Consider the following 21,630-nt stretch of genomic DNA (forward strand, 5'->3'; position numbering starts at 1 on the left):
TCATGCATAAAAGATCCGGCTACTACGCCGGCTCAATTTGTTTCCTCGGAATAATAAACTATTTCATTTGTGGCATAAAAGGATTTCCCATAAAAGCATGCGCATTGTCAACGGCTCCTTTCGCTCTCGCGTTCCCTTCGGACGTATTCTTCGGGGGACTTGCGGGACTTTTCGCTCGGCGTGCTTCGTCCTCCTCGAAAACACTCCAAAAACTGGCTGCTAATTGCAGGTGCGAACTGGCATTTCAATTGAACCCGCTCTTATCTGGAAAGCAATAAGATGCGGAAAACACAGACTAGTATTTTTGCCGGAATAAGCATCGGACAAATATGCTAATATAAATGCAGGACAAGTCCAATTAACTAAGCCGCACTTGACCCCCTGGAGCGCATTACCATAAAGCCGTACGTGGAGGATGAGCCGACTACGAGCGTCGTAAAAAGAAAGAAAAAAGGTGGAAAGTAACCGAGGGATGCCTGATGGTCGTATTGTGCGAACGAGAGCGAGACCAGTCTGCGCCGAGAGTCCATTCGGCGGCTGTTAGCGATTGAGGCAGTTAAAGCTTGCGAGCGAAACGCTTAGCTGCACCGCAGACATTCGACCCTGGACTCGTTTGGCAGCGCGGCGCCTTGCACGTAACTCTCTCGTACACGGGGAAGAATGGCCTCCCATCTCGCTTCATCGATTTGCTTGCCGGCTTGCCGGCTTCGACCCTTGTCGATTTTCACCGGCGCTGCTTGGCATTCGATTGCAACCCAGATCGAGTCTTCTCTTTCGGGCTCTCGCGGCGCGGGAATAGGCTGATTTATCGTCGATGCGCAGGACAAGCGCGCGATGATAAACGCGAGCGCGCGGTCATTAATCACCGCGCGCGTTATCAAAAGTCTTTGCCGTCGCGACGTTCGCACGACGAGAGAGCGAGTCGACCGATCCGACTAATTAGATTGGACGTCCGGCCGCGAAGAGGTCCGCAGTCGCACGCATAATTCGATGATCGCCGAACGTAATCCCTTTGAATGCCGAAAGCTCCGAGCTTTTACTTCGTTACTCGTGTCTCCCTCCTTTTGCTTTTTCCGTGCGCAGCTCTCGATTGCCAATTGGCCGCTGTTCTAAGTGAGACCCGATAAGGTCAATTAAGTGGACCTAGCGCCACGATGAATTATTTCGATTCTCTTACCCTCTCGCTTTCTCTTTCGCTCAGCCTAGCTCCTTTTTTTCATTTTGCTACACACGCCGAAAGTTTTTTTCGAGGGACAGTCGGTTTCACATCCACAAGAATCGAGTGACTTATTTAATTTTTCACTGGATAAGAACCTCACCTCTATTTCTTTCTAATTCTCCTTTCAGAAATATTCTATAATTCATTGTTTAATTGTTTCTAACTTGGCCTGATAGTTTTACGGTTTAGATACATTTCACACGGTCGCTTTAATATATTTACGAAAATGGCCAACATCATGATCTAAATTTACAACCTGTATTCCTGACTAATGCCTGCATTAATTATATATAGGCACATGTAATGTAGAATTTCGTTTTATTTACTCGCTTCATTTCTCTAATACCATACTAAACATAGTTTATAGTCACGTGTTGAATGATCATAAAGAATTCAAGGCTCACCTACTTACAAATTCACATTTCTTTTCTAGCTGATCCGAACAACCTTAACTAAGTAATTCGATTTTCACAGGTATTAAATTTTTTACGCGTTTGTCTACGGCTCACATAGCGGAAATAGTCATTGCACACTGGAAGCACTTTGAAAAATCGTTTATAGCGTAGCACATCGTGAAACAATGTTTTGTTTTTTGATAAACAGAGATCACTCCATACTTTTCCCGGAGGAAGATGTTCGTACATTCGTGACTGACTCTGACATAATCCAATTGTTTCCTATCGCTGCATCCACCACTATCTAAAGTAAGCTAATACGCTAGGCCGTGTAAACGAGTTTGGACGAAAAAATCGCAGCGGAAAATTAACTATTGTGCTTTCGAATCGATCCAGTAATCCATAACCAAAAGACGTCGACAGTGAGTCTACTGAAAAGATAACACAAATTTCTTAATTTTTATAAAATAAATTAAGTTTCAGCTCTGAAAAAAATGTCAAATGGATGTATGATAGTCATTGCCAACATCAAAATACTCGAATACTGAACGAAATCGTAAACAAAATATTTTCGATGAGGGAGAAGTGGTTAGAAATTGTTTAAAAAATTGTTGAGTGAAAAGCTCAGGATCAGAGTTTGTGTGCATGAGTTCGTATTATAAATCGATTGAAGTACCTCTCGCACTGTTATTTTATCGGATTTTTCAGGCAGAATAACCAGATATTTTTTGTTTGAAGTGGTGAATTTGAATTGTCAGAGATATATGTAAAAAAAGGAATTTAAGAAGTAAATAAATGAATTAGTTGATTATATTGATAAGAGAAATAATTGTCGAATTCACAAAAAAATAATCCCTAATATCTTTTCGGATCGTAGGAAATCGAAATTTCATTCTGTTCAAAAAATAATTTATTATAGGACGATTGCTATTTCTAGTTCAGATGAATAAATCAGACTTTTAATGCATTTGATATTTAATGTAGTTAGTATTTGTAATAATAATTAACTCTTAAAACCGAAAATATCCACGTCTGTAAAAGCAGATTTAAAAGGAAATCTTGTACTCTTCGTAAATGTTGGTTAGTTTAACGTAAAGGTCGGAAGCACATTAGAAAACAAATACCTGCGCTTACACGGACAATTTTTAGATAGCTAAACTCCACTCCTGTTCTCGTCTACTACACTATGCACTTGACCGTGTAAGTAAGACTACTTACCATGCATTCTGAAGGATGCATATCACATTTTTCAGTTGTGCACAGCAGAGAATTCACCTACATCAGTATGCTTACAAAAATATATGCTGATAGAACGATTATGTTTATACAAAAACATATTTCACTTTTTTAATCATTGTTGATAGAGACAGATGCAAACAATGATAAATCTTCAGGAAACAATTCAGATTGATTAATTTTAATCGCGGGGGACTTCGCAGTTCTGAGTCCACGAAAACTACTGTTGTATAACGTAATGTCATTTTATCGTCACTAGAGGGCTAACAAATCTGCAAGCGGCTGGAAATTTTATCTATTGATATATAAGGACACGACTCGTCGCTAGTAAGTACACTTTGACAGTGTCCGAAGTTTCTCAAAGCGAAAGCTTAGTGGAGACGCCTATGACACTTTTATGCACTCGCTTACAATGATCTAATGATTTCTTTTTTTTTTAATTTTCAATTAATAATAATTTATGAATAACGTGTCACAGTGTGTACATGTAAAAACATTCCATACACATTTTTTCCACGGAAAGTGACAATTCGATTTGTATTTATCAATGTCCTTGAATAATTAAACAATTGTGTTGTATATAAATAAAATAATGCACTAGAAAAGAAAATTCTATGTATGATGGGCGTGCTCTTTCAAAGGCAACCAGACAATAAATAGTTGAAATTGCTAAGTTTATACAGACAATCACTATAAAACTGTAATGTTAACGTTTGTTGATGTAATTATAAGTACTGTTAGTGTTAGGACCTGTAAACGTTTTTTTGACGCAAAAAATACATTTTATATTTCGCGGTATAACGTAATTTCATTTTATCGTCACTAGAGGGCTAACAAATCTGCAAGCGGCTGGAAATTGGATCTATTGATATATAAGGAAACGACTCGTTACTAGTGAATACATTTTGACAGTGTCCGAAGTTTCTTAAAGCGAAAGCTTAGTGGAGACGCCTGTGACATTTTTATGCACTCGCTTACAATGATCTAATTATTTCTTTTTTTTTTTAATTTTCAATTAATAATAATTTATGAATAACGTGTCACAGTGTGTACATGTAAAAACATTCCATACACATTTTTTCCACGGAAAGTGACAATTTCGATTTGTATTTCTTAGTGTCCCTGAATAATTATAAACTGAACAATTGTGTTGTAAATAAAATAATGCATTCGAAAAGAAAATTCTGCATGTGATACTCTTCCAAGAACATCCGGAATCTGTAAAGAGAAGAAATTGCTCAATGCACTGTAAGAACGAAACATCTACGCATCACCATCATCATCAGCAACAACCACAACAGCCCAACTCCATCTCTACCGCCGCGAAATACGTTACCAAAATACGTTGGCCGAAGACACGCCAGTGATTACAATAGTCCAACTTTAGGTGAACTCAAAGTGGTTTAAAATGATACAGTCCATTATTTTCAAAAAATTTAATGAAAATGTTCGATTAATTGCGATACTTTTGTTCACAAATGATTATTGATTAATGGCATGATTTCTTTACAGAGGTGAACAAAGATGGGATGGTCGACTCGCATTGGGCAAAGGTGATTAGTCGCGTGCAGACGACGATGGAGAAAAATGAGAAGCGGCTTCTGGAGCAAGACAATCGCGAGCGCGCCGAATTAGAGTGGAAGCAGGTCGCTCGTCGAATCAATATAGCTAAACTGAAATTCAGTATGTATCAAACGTATGTATCATTTGTGTGTAGCCATTTATTTAGTACGCAAGCCCTCACGTCATAATAAATTGTATTATTCTAGTTTGTATGTTTTGCGTTTAAGACATCCGCCAGACCGCAATAATTATTGATATTTTCAAAGTTATAATTATAGAAAATATTTTCTAGTTCTATTATAAAATCTGTAGCTTGATCACCCGCTGCATAGCTGCAGATTAAGACAAGATTTTTGTTATCTTATAGATAAACTTTTAGTGTTACTATTTTAAATATTTAAAATTTTTGTGGGGTTATATGTATAAGATTTTATAATTTGTTAAATTGTGCAAAAAGAATCGCCCAACGTGGGGCTCGAACCCACGACCCTGAGATTAAGAGTCTCATGCTCTACCGACTGAGCTAGCCAGGCCTATTAATTTAAGCGATTATTGACACATAGATTGTTAATCTTTATAAAATGATAAAAATATGTAAACAATTAAAAAAAATAAATATGTTAGTTTTAGTAATTTGTAAACAAACTGGATTATTATTACGGCTGACACCTATTACAGATGCAGCACGTGTTAGTGAAAAAAGCTGATGAATTAGGAATCTGCTATAGCTAGACTGGCCCGACAGCTATACAACTCCGTTTTCACTGTATTATGATCAGCTTCAACAGAATATAAAATGACCGATTTTTCTGTAGTAGTTGCAGGGCAATAGGAGGTTACAGAACTTGAGGGTTGAAGAAATTAAAGTTTAGGAACCTGTCGTTACAATGTGCTATATTTTAATATCTATGATATTACGATGAAACAAAAAAGATAACTAAAATATGAAAAATGAGTTTTAAACTACGAGTTGTGCTTTTAGATAGTTTGATCTATTTTGAGGAAAAAAAGTTTTTCGTGATGTTACAGAACCTCAAATGTATTAAAAAGTCGCTATTAGATTAAAATATTTAGATTAGAATATTTCAAAAACCTGACGTAATAGACAAATTTTGACTTTGGATCTGGATTATACGCAAAATTATACTTTGGAAATAACTCTTAATTGGGCAATAACACAACTCATAATTTTGCAGATCTGTATGATTAATTATTTCATATGATTTTAAGAACTAAGAAATCTGTTTTTAAAGTAGCACCATTTTATTTAGCATTTTTGAGCATTCTGTTTTCTTTCAACTTTTTGAATAATCATCTAGCTTTTTGCAGTAGGTTGAGGACTACTAATATCTATTTTACGATAAAATTTTTTGATTTTTTATGTAACTACATTGGTCAAAATAGGCATTCTGGTACGTAGCATATGCTTAGCGAATATGTTCTATTTCTCTTAGTTTTTTTCTTTAGCAGATTTTTGAGCTACCTGATATAAGAAACCTATTTTTTCTGTATTTTAATTGCAAGCTCTTCCGATTTTTGAGAGAAGCGTCAAGATGATTAATTTATCTCCTTAGTTCAGAGTTATTGAATTTCAATTTAACCAATTTTAACTGACATTTATGCTAGGCATCGGTTGTCCGACTATTTTCATGCAAAGCGCGTTGCTGGTCACCTCAAGCAGTAGGTGTATATCTGTTTTCGAGCACACATGTAAAGTAGAGTTACAATACAAGGCGGCACAGTCGTGGAAAGACCTAGTACTGCTGAGAGAGCGAAGGGAACTGGATGGTTTTCCAGAAGGAATTGATGTTTGTCAATTTTTCACAAAGCTAATACATAAGGGAAAATACCACTACCTCTTTGGATCCTTGGCAAGGGTCCAATCAACAAATGGGAATCGTGTCGCACATCTGTCGGACACATGATGGCAAAACATGAAATTTTTGGGCGCCCTCGGCGTTTTATCTCTCTCTGCCTCGGGTGTGCCTAAACGAAAAAGTTGAAATTATTGACGGCTACGTTCGGCAAACAATTTTATTTGTTTTTACACTTTTTTTTTGAGATGGGAAGCTTATTTTTGAGAACTGAGCTAATTTATAACACAAGATAAAGCACAGACAATCTCTTTAATGATAAATCAAAATATAAAATATGCTCACTTTCAGCATTTGGAGCCCAAATTGCATAAACATGATGTTTAAGATAATTTTACTAAATATTTACGACTTTATTATTCGTTTATTAGCATTATTACACAAAATAAACAATCTAGTAAGAAGACTAGGAAAAATTACCTGCTTAAAATGATTTGATTTGCGTCAGATACTGTGCTAGTGTTACATGCGTTATTTAAGTCGGGTCATACAGTCTATAATTTTACCGTGGTATTGGTAGCATTATTTTCGTATAACGTTTTATTTAAGGTAGTTGGAAATTGGTAATCATTTTTATGCTATAAGAACACATATATTGAAAAAAATTCTCCTGATAATAACTAGAATCGAGTTGCAAAAATATTATCTAAATTCGTTGGATAATTTTACGCAATAATTCGTAACATCGTACTCTCAACAGTTCATTTTGAAGAGTTCGCAAGTTTAAATTCTAAAATTGTATTACGTTATCAATAATAAATGTACTTATTGTGCTAATGAATTTAACTGATTTGTGAAAGAGAAATGTTAAATATTTTTTGCCTGGCATATCTTCGCAACATACGGAACACTGTGTATTTTGCGTCTTAGCGTAACAGTAGTGTAAAATACTGCGGGCTAGAATTAGCGTCGCGTTATCTAACTTTTCCGCTATCTCGAGAGAGCAATGGAATATCACGCAATTGAAGTGATCATGCGACAAGATATAACGCCGCTCGTAAATCATGAGCAGCTCATAGAAATACCCGCAACTTCTCAAACAATACAGGCGCAAGAGGGAGAGGGAGGGAGTATACAGCAAATGAATAATCAACGCGGTTGAATTGGCACGAAGAGAGGCCTATCCATCGAGTTTACGCAGGTGCTGTGCCAAATAAGCCACTTACTGATCGAACCTCGGCCCCTCGCATGGCCGTGCCGCCGCAACATAATAATCGTAACGCAATCACGCTTCGGTGCATTACGTAAGCCATTGGTAGCAGAGACAGAGAGAGAGAGAGAGAGAGAGAGAGAGAGAGAGAGAGAGAGAGAGAGAGAGAGTGAACGGCTTTAATCGGAAATTCGCGGCGCGCAAATCGTTTAAGCGGCTCATTTCGCGCGCAGCCGCCTACGTTTTATTTGCATCTCAGGCGATATTTCAAACTAGCGTACGCGCGGGTGGCACCGGAGGAGGGCGGCAAGCTTAATCCGACTGACTCTCAGCGCTAATGGGAGGTTAAGCCGCACCTGATCACCTAACAGCCAAGTTTCTCGTCGGAAATCGCAAGTAATTTCTGGGTCGTCTTTTGAGGGCAGCCGCTTCGACAAGGACTTGCTCCGAGTGCAACCACGTTGTATTATATACTTACGCTTGTCGAGTAGTTTCCGATAGGGGTGCGCTGTACTACAGCATTATGCCGGCAGCACCGCGTACACTCGATTTTCATCGGTTTTATCGAATGACATATGCGCAGGCGGGCGGCTCTTAGCCAAGTTCGCCCGTAGAAGGGAAAAATTAGCGTGGGAGTTGGCGAGAGCGCCGAGGAGCTACTTGGCTTGCATGGATTCGCACGAGAGCTTAGAACTTGTCGAGTAATTTGTCGTCGATTGTTCCGCGCACGCATCTTGCCGAAAGTACTAAAATTGTAACGATCCGCCGATATACTGCGGCGGACGGAGATAGGCCATATCAACTCCAAATCCATCAGCAACGATTAGAAAGCCATGAGCCGAGCGTTCGCGGGGGGAAAAATCGTTTTTACGACGCTTCGATCGGGAACCGATAAGCACTGCGAGGCAGCGATCGCCCTAAATCAATTAGCCCTCGGGGGCTTTGTCTCGCGGGGCGAGGGCGTCTTTAATTCGCGGGCCGCGATTTACGGAGATAATCCGCGCGCGAATTTACGACCTCGAGCGACCTAGTTGCCGCGCGCCACAGACGAACAAATATAAATCGGCCGAAAGTTTGGGTTATTGCAGGAGGGGCGGCGGACGGAAGGCGAGAGGAAGCCAACGCGTAATGAGAGATTAAGGCGAGCTCTTTATTTGGCGCGCGCGCGCGCGCACGTCCGACCCTCCTCTTTCTTCTGGCGCCGCCGCCGCGGAGAATTGAGTTGGCCTTTTGGACGAGGGTGGCCGTCGACGACAACTGCGGAGGAGGGAATTGTTTGCTCTGGGCAAATGTGCTCCTCTCGTCGCCGTTACCTTTTTCCCGGTGCACTCCTCGTCGGCTCGAGGAGAAAGCGTGGCACCGTTCGGCGGCGAGGCTCGATTAACTTTGGTCGCGAGGCGCGCGCGCGCGCGCGGCTTTACGAGGCCGCCGCGCGTTTTATGTGGGAAAACTTGATTACGAGGGATTAGCGCGCGGCGATAGGTCGTTAAAGCGAATGGTTTTCATCTCTGGCGGTTCATAAAGCCAACGACGCGCCGCCGACGAGGGACACGAACGGCCTTCATCAATCTCGTAGGCAGACTCGCGCGCACGAGAGGCGAGAGTCTTTCATCCGGTGGAATGCGCATCGAGACCAGGTTGCCACGGCGTAAGGCTGGCGACAAATATGCACGCTCGCTCCCACGCGAGAAGCATCGATCATGTCGGCCGAAGGTGTGCTAATAGCCGGACAGAAGGCACGGCAAGTAGAGTCTAACGACGGGACAAGTCGTTCCTGCGGCTCCTCCTCTTTGCTCGGCCGCTGTGTAGTAGTCGTCGTTGTTTCCGCGTTACTCTTCATTTCCGCAGAGGTATTACTCCGCGCAAGCGCGAGGTCCCCTTATACGCACTTACTCGTGCCCGCGCGCGCACGTATCACCTTTTATGCCGCGGGACTCGCGCTCGCTCGAGTTATTTATTTTTATGGTACGCAGAGGCGCGCGCGCGACTCGAGCTTTGCGCCAAACTCCGAACTGCTGCCAGCCGGAGAGAGAGAGAGAGAGCGAGGAGGCTTTCGGACCGGAGAGGAAGGGAGAGAGTGAGCCTGTGCCCGTTTAATGGCCTTACGGGGTTTCCATGACGACCGGAGCCCCATAGAATCAGCTCCACCAGCGGAAAGCCCATTTATCCTGGAAAAACATTATAAGAAGCGGCAACCGCTCGCTCTCCCGCTCCTCTCCTCGTCGGCCAATATTCCTATTCTCGCTGGGGCTCTTCTCGCGCTCGTCTAACCACGTGCAGCGGGCGCCGCCGAGGGCAAAGGCGCGAGCCTCTCTCTCGCTGGTTTTTCCCTTTCGTTGGCATGCCAAACGCCGCGCGTGTCGCCGTGGCATTTTCATCCGTCGAGCCGCGGGCTCGGACTTTGTCTCGCCGGCCGCGAGGGGATTCGCCGCCGGGTAATGTCGCGGCGGCTCGTTTTTCAGGCGATGCACACGCGCAATCGATACAGGTGCGCATCGCCCAGCCGAATACCATTGTGATGCGTTGTTCGCCGATAACAAACGCCGCGCCTGACGGCTAATACGCCGTCGACATGACGGCAGACACGCTGCCGATCATTATCATGATTTTGCTACAATCAATTTTAACGCTCGTTAGCCAGCCATCAATTTTCGCCGAACGCCATTGTTTCGCTAATTTCAGAGCGCCTGTATCGATTTTAGTCGGTGCCCGCTCGATGCGCACGAACGTTATCGCCGATCCGACGCTCGCGTTGCCCATTAATTATCGATGGCCGCCGATCACAATTAAATTTTATGGTTGTTCGACTTGTGCGAGCCAGACGGATTCGCGGCGATGGGCGCACCGCACTGCGGCAATGATCGATATAGCGCTCGCGCCTCGAGCGCCGGCAGCGTCAGCCGACGAGAGGCGCCCAGGACAAATGCAAAAAATAAGAACAATCGGTCTTGCTTATGTGGCGCAGGGTGGGGGTGTCGTGGCGTGGTGCGGCGTGGTGCGGCGTGGTGCGGCGGACCGCGCGCCCGAGGATCGATCTCGGTCGTCGCGCGAGAGAAGTCTCTTTCGCGCGAAATCATATGCCGTACAGTCGTGCCTCGAAGTGCCTCAAAACAAGGCTACTCCACGCGTCTAGAGCTCCTGTTTCTCTCTCTCTCGACGCGTGACGCTATGCGAACGCTTGTTCTCTCTCCTCGCCGGCACGTACGTCGAGAGGGTCTTTGTCCGAAGCATACACGACGACTCTCGTTTCGCGAAATGCCCTCTCCAGCCTGCCACTGTGGATTTCCAACTTCCGCGTCGCTCTCCCGCCCTCGGACCCTCGGTCTCTCGCTCGCTCGTTTCATCGGAAGTGAAAAAGAACGAGGATACGTTTCCGCGCGCGCTCGCGTCAAAACGCGCGGCCAATTAACCCCCGGGGGATCTACCAGCCTATTCTCGCGTCCCCGCAGACTTTCTCGCAGTCGCGTGGCACGGGCAGCTCCGTCGAGGGAGTCGAGTCCAAGGATTACACGGAAATTCTATTATCGTCTTGGCGCTCGGCGAGGGCGCGGAAAAATGTATCTCGATGCCGTGACGACCGGACTGATCACGGAGAAAGAGCCCGGGAGGAGGGGGCGGGGAGCGTCGGCGGCCGGACCAATTGCCATTAATTAGAGACGGCGCAAATCCGACACTTGGTACGCAGGATCATCCGGCGTTAAATTTGTCGGGCAGTATGTATTACAGGCGCGCGGGGCACGGCGCCTCTCTCGACAAGGCGAGAATTTACGAGGCCTGTGTGTGTGGCCGAGTGCGCCCGGCGCGCTCCGGCCGCGGCCAATTACCGCTGGCCGCGCGCTTATCCGCTTAATTAAAGATTGCTCGGCCGTTCCGCGACTGGCTTATTGGCGGCGCCGCCGGTCCGATTGCAGGTGCTGCCGGCGCCGTATTTTTCGATGGATCATACTTAGCCGAAATTAAATGCAGCTCGGCCGAGCCGCCGCCACCGACGCGGCTTTTCGGATCAATTCAAAGCCAATGTTTATCGCCGCGTCGCACGCCAGCGTACGAAACTCCGCGATCGCGTCGCCCGAGTATAACCAAACGACCAACTTTCTACGAGGGACGCGGTGCAATAACGCGCGCCTACGGGCACGACGAGTGCCAAACCAGTCAATTAAGCGCTCCCTCATTAACCGCGCAATAATCGTCGAGGGCACTCTTTTCACGAGGCAATTGTGCGCTCGCCCCAGTGCGCATTCTCGAGCATCGCGCCTTTGACGCGCCGCACCGCTGCCTACTTGCTAACTGGCTGCCATTGTCAGCCGCGAGAACTTTGCGAGAGTCCGCTCGCTTTTCGCGTGCTCATTTTTTTTTTCTACCTCGTGGTAATTCAACGCACGATGCCACCAAACAAACTTGTCCGTGAATGCGCGTTTGCATAATACGCGTGGAAAATCCGACAATGCGCGCGCCGAGAATGCCACTGCGATACAAATTAATTTTCCGGCGATCGTTCGTTTCGAAATTCTCGCTCTCTTTGGCTGCTTTTGTCGACGACGACGCGATCGCGAATAATCGCGGCATAATGCGCAGTCAATGGGGCGTCGAGCGAACAAATAATGCACGACGGCGTGATTTCGGCACCCCTCCCCGCTCGTTTTCGACAGTCGGCCTCAGCCAGACAATTTTAATCAAACGCCAAGGCTCTGCGAATAATTAAAGGCGTGTCAAGCGCCGAGGCGCGCGACACTGTCCAAGATCGCTTTAATTAACCGGGCCCGGAGTGGCGGATCGAAATCGAGCGCGTGAAAAAATTCGCGTTATTAAGATTTTTGCGGACGCACACAGGGTACTGCCGTGCGAGCGGAATATACATGAGAGAGCGAGCGCGCCAAGTCCCACGAGGAGAGAAGCGGAGCCGAGAATGTAGGCTGGAGCTTTCGCCCCTTAATTTTTTTTCGGCGCAAAAGGACACCCTGGGCGACCCTTCGTTTCCTACTTACGCCGCTGAAAGGGAAGCGGCCTGACTTATTTCTCGTAGAGCTGCTACGTGACTGGGGCTTGGCCGTGCGTGAACCGAATTACGCCCTCGACTCTCTCTCTCGCCTGCGCGCAGCATCGACTTCTTTCTGCGTTCGTAAGCGCGAGCTTGCCATTTTTTCGGGCTTTCGGCCGAGAATTCGCCTCTCGTTTCCTTCGATTGCGCGTCGCACGACCTGCCACGCCAGGCGGAATCGCTCCACGATACGAGCGCCGAGTTTCGGAGGTGACGCATCCGCCGCGGTCCATCGATCGTTCTCTCGATTGTTTCGTTGAGAGAAGGATTTTTGGCAGCTCGTCGTCGTCGTTGTCGTCGTCGTCGTCGTCGAAGGTCGACGACACTGCGGCAAGCGTCAGTCCTGGCGGCGGCCAACTCGGTCACGCTCTCGTGCAGTGCAACGAACTGCAGGGGAGGGGTGGGCGCCGCGACTAACAAAGACTCTTGAAACTCTCGTCGCGCGTACAACGTTGATTGAGCGAGAGAGCTCAAATAAACAATCCATCTGGACTGCGCAGACGAGCGCACTTTCCTCGAGGTTTACACTGCTGATCTTCGATTCGACAGCGCGATGACGGGACCGAGTATATACACGTGGCACTACTCTCTATTTGCGTGCCCCGATCGAGAGGTCAACCAATGTTATTCTTGAATTAGAGACGCGATTGCTGTTATGGCTGAGCGATCGTGCTTTTGCGACAAGCGGACCATTCCATCATCGTTATGCCCTATGCCGACATTAATTGATACAATGTATATTACGATTTCGCTCGACGATAAACCATTAAATTAAGCCATCACATTTTTCACTTGTCCCAGCTAATGCAATTAATATTTACGTTCGAACCAATCGTCGATCTTGAATCAAATAAAGGAACAAGCGTGTCATAAATTTCCCGACAAATGACAACTTTAATTTTGCAGTGTTAATAATTCACATTAAGTCGATGAAACAGAAATCAATTGAGTCAATTTTTGTACTTTATCAAGTTTGTTACAACCAATCCGATGCGAAGGCTTATCTTATATTCATCAACGTGAGTATAACATTGTTTAAACGATTAATATTCGCGAATTCATGGCGTAGGGTTAATGATGAACGACCGAAGTTCGAAAAAGAAAAAAAAATTTTCGACGAGGATGGGATTCGAACCCACGCGTGCAGAGCACATTGGATTAGCAGTCCAACGCCTTAACCACTCGGCCACCTCGTCTTGCGGGAGCGCGCACATACAACTCCAGTGGGAATCTCAGCCGCCACATATGGTTATAAAACCAAAGATTTTTAACGGTAGTTCTTCATTATTTCTAGAAATTTTTTTTGAAAGATGATTGGTAGCCGTTGTAGAATACTTTGAACGTGTTTCAATTGAACCAAAATTGCGTTGGAAAAATCGACATACATATATTATTTAACAATTTTGTTGTCAGTTACAGTGGAATAATTGGAACGCGATACTAATTTCGTTACATTCGCCTTGTCAATAATGCTTGTGATGCCTGATCCGGCGACCGATATGCACGCATTACGAAAATAATTTCTACAGAAAATCCATCAAGGTAAACTCGCTCAGTCACCACGCGACACTTTAATAACGCCTGCAAGTAATAAAATTCGCTCGTCAAAACGGCTAATTCGAAGGTAATCCCGAGGTAGATAAGCGCTGAAAACCATTAGAGTAAGTGACGTTACCGGCCAACATTCATCGCAGCGGAGCGGCGTGCAAGTCACGTGCGCTTCTGGCACTAGGCCTCGATAAAGAATGATTTACATCGACGTTCGAGCGAATCGCGCGCGACGTAAAAGCCGTTTGTGCGCCGCGAAAGCACGCAGCGGCGCAGCGTGCCACGGCGCGCGACGCTTTTCGAAAAGTCGAAGCGGCGAGCAGATGGCAAGTGCCGAGTGCTATCGGCGCAGCGCGCGCTTTCAAGTGATTAAGCGATAAAAGTGCGGGTCCTCGCGGAGAGCGCCGAGAGTGCCCGTGGCGCCGCGGTCGCAGATCAATGAGGCGATCCGTCGATGGCATTTATCGTCGCTCGCGCACGCGCGAACCGAACATCTGTCGCTCTTTAAATTATGCGCTACATTTGCTCCGCGAAGCGGCAACCCTAAATCAGCTTTCCCTTTAAAAGGTCGCCGGGGCGCGTGCAGAAAGAGTGAGAGGGGGGGGGGGGGGGGGAGAGAAAAACGCGCCAGCGCTTGGCTTTGATGTCGCTCATCGCGTGTACTTGTCACCTGTCCCTTGATTTTTTACCCTCGGCAGCTCTCGACTTCGCTCGCGCTCGCCGTCGTCGTCACTTCACGCTAATTATTTCATTATTCACGATGGCCCTCGCGCCCTTCCTTCCAGCTGTGTGCCGATTTCTTTCCACGCGTTATTTGCGCGGGCCCGACTCTATCAATTGTATGGTCGGAGTAACGCCGAGGCTCTTAAAGAAATTCGTTTATTTGTGAAAAACTTGTGTACAAGAATAATTTTATACAGGAAAATTTGCTTAAGACTAGAGACTCGAGTGTGCACGCTCGCAGTCGAGCGTACAGTTTCTAAAAATAAATTTTCAATAAAGCTCTATTGATTTGGTATATGCATACAGATAACGTGAACGGTGATAGATTAAGTGAAAGCACCACAACTCCTAAAATCTAATGGTTTCGGACAAGACTGCGCTTTGAACGAGCTTTAGTCTTGTCACGAGCGAGCGCCTCCTTGAAATTGAGTAAAATATACGAAAAGATAGAAAAATAGCTGTTTGCAAACGTTGTGCCCCGTCAACCTATGCAGACATCCGTGCAAGACAATTTATAAATATCTCTTGGCGTTGCTGGTTTTATGTAACAAGTTGTCCAAGCGAATACTGAAATAGCATTGCCCTTGACCTTGAGAACGCCGTGCTAAAGATACAGCACTAATACTATCTACACATTATAATCCAGGAGATGTGGGATAATGCACGTGTTCAAATAGCCTTTCGATTGTTGAGCATGTGAATTATTAACGAATCGCGCATCGTAATGACTATTCTTCCAGACAGTTCCGCTCGCGTTCCGTTCATTTCGGGTTTTTCCCATTATTTATTATCTTATTCTTCATTATGTTTCATTAAACCATTCTCTCTATCGGTTCTTACGTGGCAACAGTAGCTATGTTCTTCGGAATCCCCTGTGTTATCTTACCTCTCAAATCTTACGACTAAAAAAAAGAAAGAAAGAAAAAATAGTTGATTCGTAATGTCAGTTAGTTTGTATGTATATCGAGGGAGAATTGCGCCGCGGACGAGTATTCGGCTGCGTTCAGTCGAGAACGGGTGGCACTCGAGCTTGCAGAGTATTGACGTTGAGCGGTGATATTTTCTTCTCGGTGCTGCCGGGCTTACCGTTGTCCTTGGGCACCTTTGTTATTTCAAGTTTATCGCTGCCCTGAGTGGCTTTGTAGTAGAGGAATCCAGCGCCGCCTCCCATTCCCAGGCCGGCCAGCAGCATCAGCCATTTCATCACGCTGTAACATTGCTCGCGTAACGCCCGTGATGCGGCGCCTCGTTTCCCAGTCGGCAATAGCCGTGCCGAGCGCGAAGGCATCGCGCCAAAAAGAAACCAATAAATACTCACGCTACGACGGTGAGCATGGTGTGGATCATCTTCACTTGAGCTATCAACTCGTCGGGCAGCAGCACGCCCTCTTCCACCCAGAACAGCGGCAGCATGGCGTCCGGGAAGTTCTTCATGATTTTGAACTTGTCCACCTTGGTGATGGGTATGTTGAACTGCAGCCGCTTCTTGGCAAACATCGGCGTGCCGGTGAACGGCTCGAAGTCCAGGAATATCTCGTGATCCTCCTTGGGCGGAAATTGGTTGGTTGGACGAGGCTCGTAAAGGCCAAATACTCGACTAAACGGAGCGGAGCGCGCAGAGGCGAGCCAATGAAAAAGCTTACCTGCTTCGGGCTAAGTCCGTCGACCGTCGCCAGATAAGACTCGTCCGCCATATAGAAGTGCGGATGCGAGGCAACAAGTGGGACGCCGAGGCACTTGTGGAGGTCCATCATTCCTGCCTTCAGACACTTGTCGGCCGCCTCGCAGTTACATTTTAAGCTTTCGTCCGAGCTCGGGTCTCCCAAGTACGCCGTGTAACGGTTGGTGTTCAGTCCTGCCGATTCGAATCAAACACGTGCCACCGATTACAACCCATCGCGAGCGGCGCCGGGGCAAGTTGGCGCGCTTCACTTGCCAGCGAGCTTGGTCTTCTTTTGGAAGTAGGCGCCCAGGCTCCGGCAGAGGTCCGGGGCGAAGGACACGACGTCCTCGTTTTCGTACAGAAACGGATGAAAGACGTAGCTGTCGGTGCCGTTGAAAGCGTCGCACCTGTCGTCGTCCCACTTGGAGATATTCTTCTTGCCGTCGAACTCGATCACCCTGCCGATGTCCATTAAATTTTTTCGGCCGCGCAGCACTCTCATTCGTTGCTTCGCCGCGGTGCCATTTTTCTGCGGCAAACGCGACGATTCGTCAGCCTGTCGCTACTTGGCGAAACCTACTTGGCGGACTCACTGCTCCGAGCAAGGCGAAGCCGAAATGCTCCTCGTCGTAAACTATGAGCCCTTCGGGATTCTCCTTCAGCATGCCGCAAACGGCTCCGCCGGCGAAGTCCGACACCGTGCAGTCCACCATCAAACCTCGGAACATCAAGTCCATGGCTTTGACTTTGACGAAGACATTCTCGGGATTTTTGAAGATGCTGTTGACCGCCTTGTCTTGAAAGGAATGGCGCAGTTGTCAGCGCGTCGCTTCATCGCGGTGGCTTTGACGAGCCGCTGTACTCACTGATCACGGGCATCGCCGTCGGCTTGTCCCTCAGCACCGTCATCACCATGGCCAGGATAAAAACATGCGGCAACGTCAGTTCCTCCTCGCCCGTCAGCCCCTCGCTCTTTTCCGCCTTGAAATGAAACGTGTTCTTGATGGCGTACTCCACGGAGTCATCCTCGTCTCTATCGATCAAATTGTCCTTTTCATGCCACTCCCTGCAACGCACAGACGGCTAATGAGCACCCGACTCACGGAAACCGCGCGCGTTCATTCCCATTCATTCGCCGATTTGAGAAACTCACTCGAAGTAATAGGGCCCCACTTGTCGGACAATCGGTTTTGCGCCGGCCTTTACTTCGTCCGGGTTCGTCACGTTGTACAAATAAACTCGAAAATCAATGGCGAACGGAATTTTGCTCCACAGCGCTCGAACGTCCGTGCCCGGCTTCAGGTTGACTTGCTGCGAAACCAAACGAAGCACGTCCTTTACAAAATCGATTGCGTGCCAATCGTGCGCAACACGCTTGCGAGAAAGGCCGCGTATTTTTCTGGGCCAGCACTCTGGAAACAGTCGTGAAAAGCATCGGGGCCACCCAAAACCAGCTGTGTAATGCCCGTCGACCCGCATGCCGCGAACTGTATCGTTTCAAGTGAGTCGACGATTTTCATTTCTAAAGAAAGACCAAAGGTCACTCGTGACTCGCGGTAAGGGGCATTAATTGCCAGGCGCGTTGCATTATCGGCGTCATTTTACAGGCTGGCAACAGTAACTTGGCTCCATTTCTGACTACGCGCGGCCCATGAAAGCTCCAGTTGTCCGGGCTGCTTTCGCGAGTTTCACCTCAGTCAGATTGCAATCGTCGGTTTGCTTCCGCGCACACTGCGCGTATCCGACGGACGATATAGAATCTTGTAACAAAAGTTCAAGGAGCGACGCGTTGAGTGCCAGTGGCACTCTGAAAGATGCATATAAAATCAGGTCTATAGGCTTGTTTCGAGCGTCGAGCTTCGACACCTTCGCCTTCGGTGTTAAAAAGAATCAATTCTTACACTTGTCGTCTATAAGATACTAAGTGCATAAAAGAAGTAACGTATGTTTAACAGCTACAATGCAATCACGTACGTTGCGCGAAACTTACAAAGAAACGTCTATAACTTTTTTTTTGTAAATTTATTGTTGCGCCGAGACAATTTTTTGCGGAGTTGTTTGATTCGGTGATTAGAAAAGCTGTTATTAACTATTAAACTGAATAAAATAAAATATGAATTTTTTTACAATTCGCAAAAAAATGAGTTGATAAACAAGCAAAGTAGGTGCACTGCTTTTATTTTTAATATTTCTACAAAGAAAAATGACGTGTTGGTTGGTATTTGATTGCGTAATACGATACTACGTTGAAATGATACGCATACAAATAATGACTCGATTGATTAGTTGCAAGTTAATATAAATTCTCTTACCGACTTAATCATCGAAACCAACAATTTTGGAAAACCAAACCACATGAGCATACTAAGAACAAACATGCTGCCACCCGCGATTCCCAGTTTCTTCATGAGGCTCATTTTCGCCATGCTTGCTTTCGGTACTTCGAGCAAACTGTTGAAAAACTTGAGAATAACTCGTAGCTGAGTTGATTTCCGTAAACGTTCACGAACACTATCCAGGAGTCTCTTGGCAAGTCCGTCACGCACTTTCTGCTCCACAATTGTTCAAAAATCGGCAATGGCACGATAAAATCATACGATCACACCGAGCGTAGACGAACGCGTACGCGAGCTGTGGGGTTGATGCAAAAGGCAAGAAGCTCGTAGTTGTCGCCAGCGACTAACGACGACTGGTGTAAAGTTGATCGACGCGCGATCGCGTGAGACGTCGCGCTCTGCCTTTGCGCATCAGTGGCCTGGCGCGCGACCCTGTAATGAGCTTCCGAGGGACAATGGGAAATGTCATGCTGCCCGCCGCGTGCAACAGCAGCAGACGACGCTTCTTTCGCTCTTTTTCCTACGACTTGCTTCTATACGCGCGGTACGTTGCGTCCGCGGAAATGAGCGAAGGGGGGGGGGGGGGCTCTGGCTTCTGTGGTCTGTGATTTTCGACGCGTAATGGTCTATCATTGCCTTTTTTTCTTCATTCTTTGAAGGCGCAACAGTCATTAGGAAAACTTCACTCTGAACGACATGAACTATCCATAAACAAGTTTTTTCCTACGCATCTTTGAATCTGTATGCGAGCAAATGATTTAGGAGTTTCATTCACGATCGTGCTCTAAGAGATTAAAATCTCCAACAATCATCTTCGAAAAGCTGTCTATTTATTAGTAGTTACGTAATCTAATTTTGTTATGAAAACGTCGTGAATGTAGTTTGAGATCATTGTTGAAAATCTGATGTGCCTTACATAATTAGAGGCTTTCGATGCCCCCATTCCTAGACAAAAACTGTATCCCAAACGAGTGTGGTCCGTAGCGTAAATAATTGTCCTCTGCACATTTTTAGGCAGCGTTTCGTAAAAATGTCGGCCTCGCCAACGAAGCTATGACTTGTATAAATTCCACGGACACGAACGAGCCACATAGCATAATTGTTGGCGCAACAAAGTGCAAACTTTTCTCGCTAATTTGAAGGTGACGATATGTCACCCGAAGGCGCATCGTACCGCAGCAGCGCCGTGTTGATGCTCTAGTTCATTGATCAACGTCATTAAAATTGTCAGACGATTAGCGCGCTTTGGCGCTGCTCGCGCGAAACTCGATAAATTTAACGCGACTCGCGTTCCGGAAGTCCATCGCGACGATTCGCGTCGGCACTCCACGCGCACAGCAGACAGAAGGAGCGAGCCAAACGCAAACGGACTTGCGCATCCGCTTGCGGCTTGCGAGCCCGAGGAAAATTCGCCGTTACGCGGTGGCGCGTATCCTCTGCCCTCGTTTGCCGGACAGGATCTTTTCTCTCTCTCTCAGCCGCCATTCACTGTCGATTGCCATTGAGGCAGCCGGATTAATTATCGATGCCGGCGGTAATTAGGCACGGCACTGGCTGTCGGAGAGAAAAGCCACGAGAGATAGAGAAAGAGAGAGACGTTCTATCGCCGGGCCGCTACGAAGACGACGAAGCGAGCGCGAGCGAGCCCCGCGGAACAAGCATTACCTTGATTAAGAGTCGATTAGGGGCTGCACCGCGGGGCAGGCTATAAGTTTATGCAGGGTGGATAGGCCCTTACCTGAGATTGCGTGTCGTCGCGTCATTGTGCTGGCGCTCGCAGCGAGATAAAAAGCCGGATCATCCGGATTAGCGTCGGAGTTATTGCCCCGACGAAGACGCCTCGCCTGACGTTTGATTTTCGCCCTTCGACGGATTCGTAAAAGTATGAAATGTGATTGAAAAGAAAAAAAGGGGGGGGGGTCGGATTCCCCTTGCTGCACGGTCGCGTTTGTACTTGTCATGCTGCACTATCTGCTCGCGCTCGCACACGCGCTCGTACACGCGCCCTCGAGAAAGCGAAATCTCTGCGTGTGGCTCGGTCGCTCGGTGATCGCACACGTGGAGCGGCTGCTCGATCCGATTACGCTTCGGCGCCGCTGCTATCGTATATTTTTCATCAGGCAAAAAAGGAGAAAAGAAAGAAAGAAAAAAACGGTGGGTTGAATAGCGTCGCTCAATGATGCACGCGCTATAAGAGAAATTAAGTACGTCCGCTCGTGTAACTGACAGGCAGGCGCTTCCCCGCGTCCGAATACAATTATTCTCCGCGTATCTCCGTCTATCATTATCGACAAAACGCTAATCCGCTCAAGTTAATCGAGTCTATACTAATGTACCTGAATATTTTAGAGGTGCACTTGGCGTAAAGGACTCCCGCGCGCGACCATTAATTATGTCTGATCGAATCATGTAATGATCTACTTGAATTTGCCCGGCGGAGCACATCCATTTCGCAGCGTTCGATTTTTCACGTGGGCGCGCGGCCGCATTTTCGGGCTCCCCTCATCGCTCTCCCGCATAAAAAATGTTAATCCGCGTCAATTTATTCCCAATATAGCCGGTAGCGCGCTCGCTATTCCCCATTCTTCATCCCGAGAGAGAAAGATGCCATAGAAGACAGACTCACGCCGACCATCCTTCGGATGCATCGATGTCGTAAGTGGCGTCAAGATGGAAGTCATCGTCCCTCGAAATTCCATCAGACCTTTGCCCCAGAAGAGGACCCGCGGAAAGAAAGAGGGGTTGCCGGGAGGGCAGGAGAAAACAAAAGGTAAGGCTACGAAATAATAATTCGGCAGAGCGAATCCGGAATTCCCCTCGCGCGTGTTGACACGTCGTTTAGCAGCCGCGGCACGGAGCCGAATTTTCGTTCGGGGAGAAGCAAG

At 46.7% G+C, this 21,630-nt stretch overlaps 1 protein-coding gene and 2 non-coding genes across 3 annotated transcripts; all 3 read right to left on the minus strand.

Annotated features, from left to right (window-relative positions):
- Positions 1-4,873: 4,873 nt before the first annotated feature.
- On the minus strand, positions 4,874-4,946 carry Trnak-cuu (transfer RNA lysine (anticodon CUU)). The gene has a single exon. It is a non-coding gene; the product is annotated as a tRNA-Lys (tRNA).
- Positions 4,947-13,589: 8,643 nt separating this feature from the next.
- On the minus strand, positions 13,590-13,671 carry Trnas-gcu (transfer RNA serine (anticodon GCU)). The gene has a single exon. It is a non-coding gene; the product is annotated as a tRNA-Ser (tRNA).
- A 1,223-nt stretch (positions 13,672-14,894) lies between these two features.
- Positions 14,895-19,212, minus strand: LOC131665157 (sensory neuron membrane protein 1-like). The gene is made up of 8 exons (XM_058936846.1): positions 18,722-19,212; positions 17,563-17,720; positions 17,276-17,475; positions 17,003-17,205; positions 16,683-16,938; positions 16,390-16,601; positions 16,065-16,291; positions 14,895-15,954 (listed from the first exon to the last, which is right to left on the minus strand). Exons 1-8 carry the CDS (start codon positions 18,833-18,835, stop codon positions 15,750-15,752), a joined length of 1,575 nt encoding a protein of 524 aa, XP_058792829.1. The 5' UTR covers positions 18,836-19,212; the 3' UTR covers positions 14,895-15,749.
- Between the last annotated feature and the right edge of the window lie 2,418 nt (positions 19,213-21,630).

Source organism: Phymastichus coffea, unplaced genomic scaffold, assembly GCF_024137745.1.
Source record: "Phymastichus coffea isolate CEN01 unplaced genomic scaffold, Cenicafe_Pcof_1.1 PCOF00047, whole genome shotgun sequence".
Taxonomy (NCBI): domain Eukaryota; kingdom Metazoa; phylum Arthropoda; class Insecta; order Hymenoptera; family Eulophidae; genus Phymastichus; species Phymastichus coffea.

Bases quoted from the DNA above. Each gene is read 5' to 3' on its own strand.
- LOC131665157 (XM_058936846.1), bottom strand. From the start codon at position 18,835: ATGGCGAAAATGAGCCTCATGAAGAAACTGGGAATCGCGGGTGGCAGC. The intron at 16,939-17,002 runs GTGAGTCCGCCA...CGTTTGCCGCAG, and splicing joins GCTTCGCCTTGCTCGGAGCA to AAAAATGGCACCGCGGCGAA. The intron at 16,292-16,389 runs GTAAGCTTTTTC...TTTCCGCCCAAG, and splicing joins ACGGACTTAGCCCGAAGCAG to GAGGATCACGAGATATTCCT.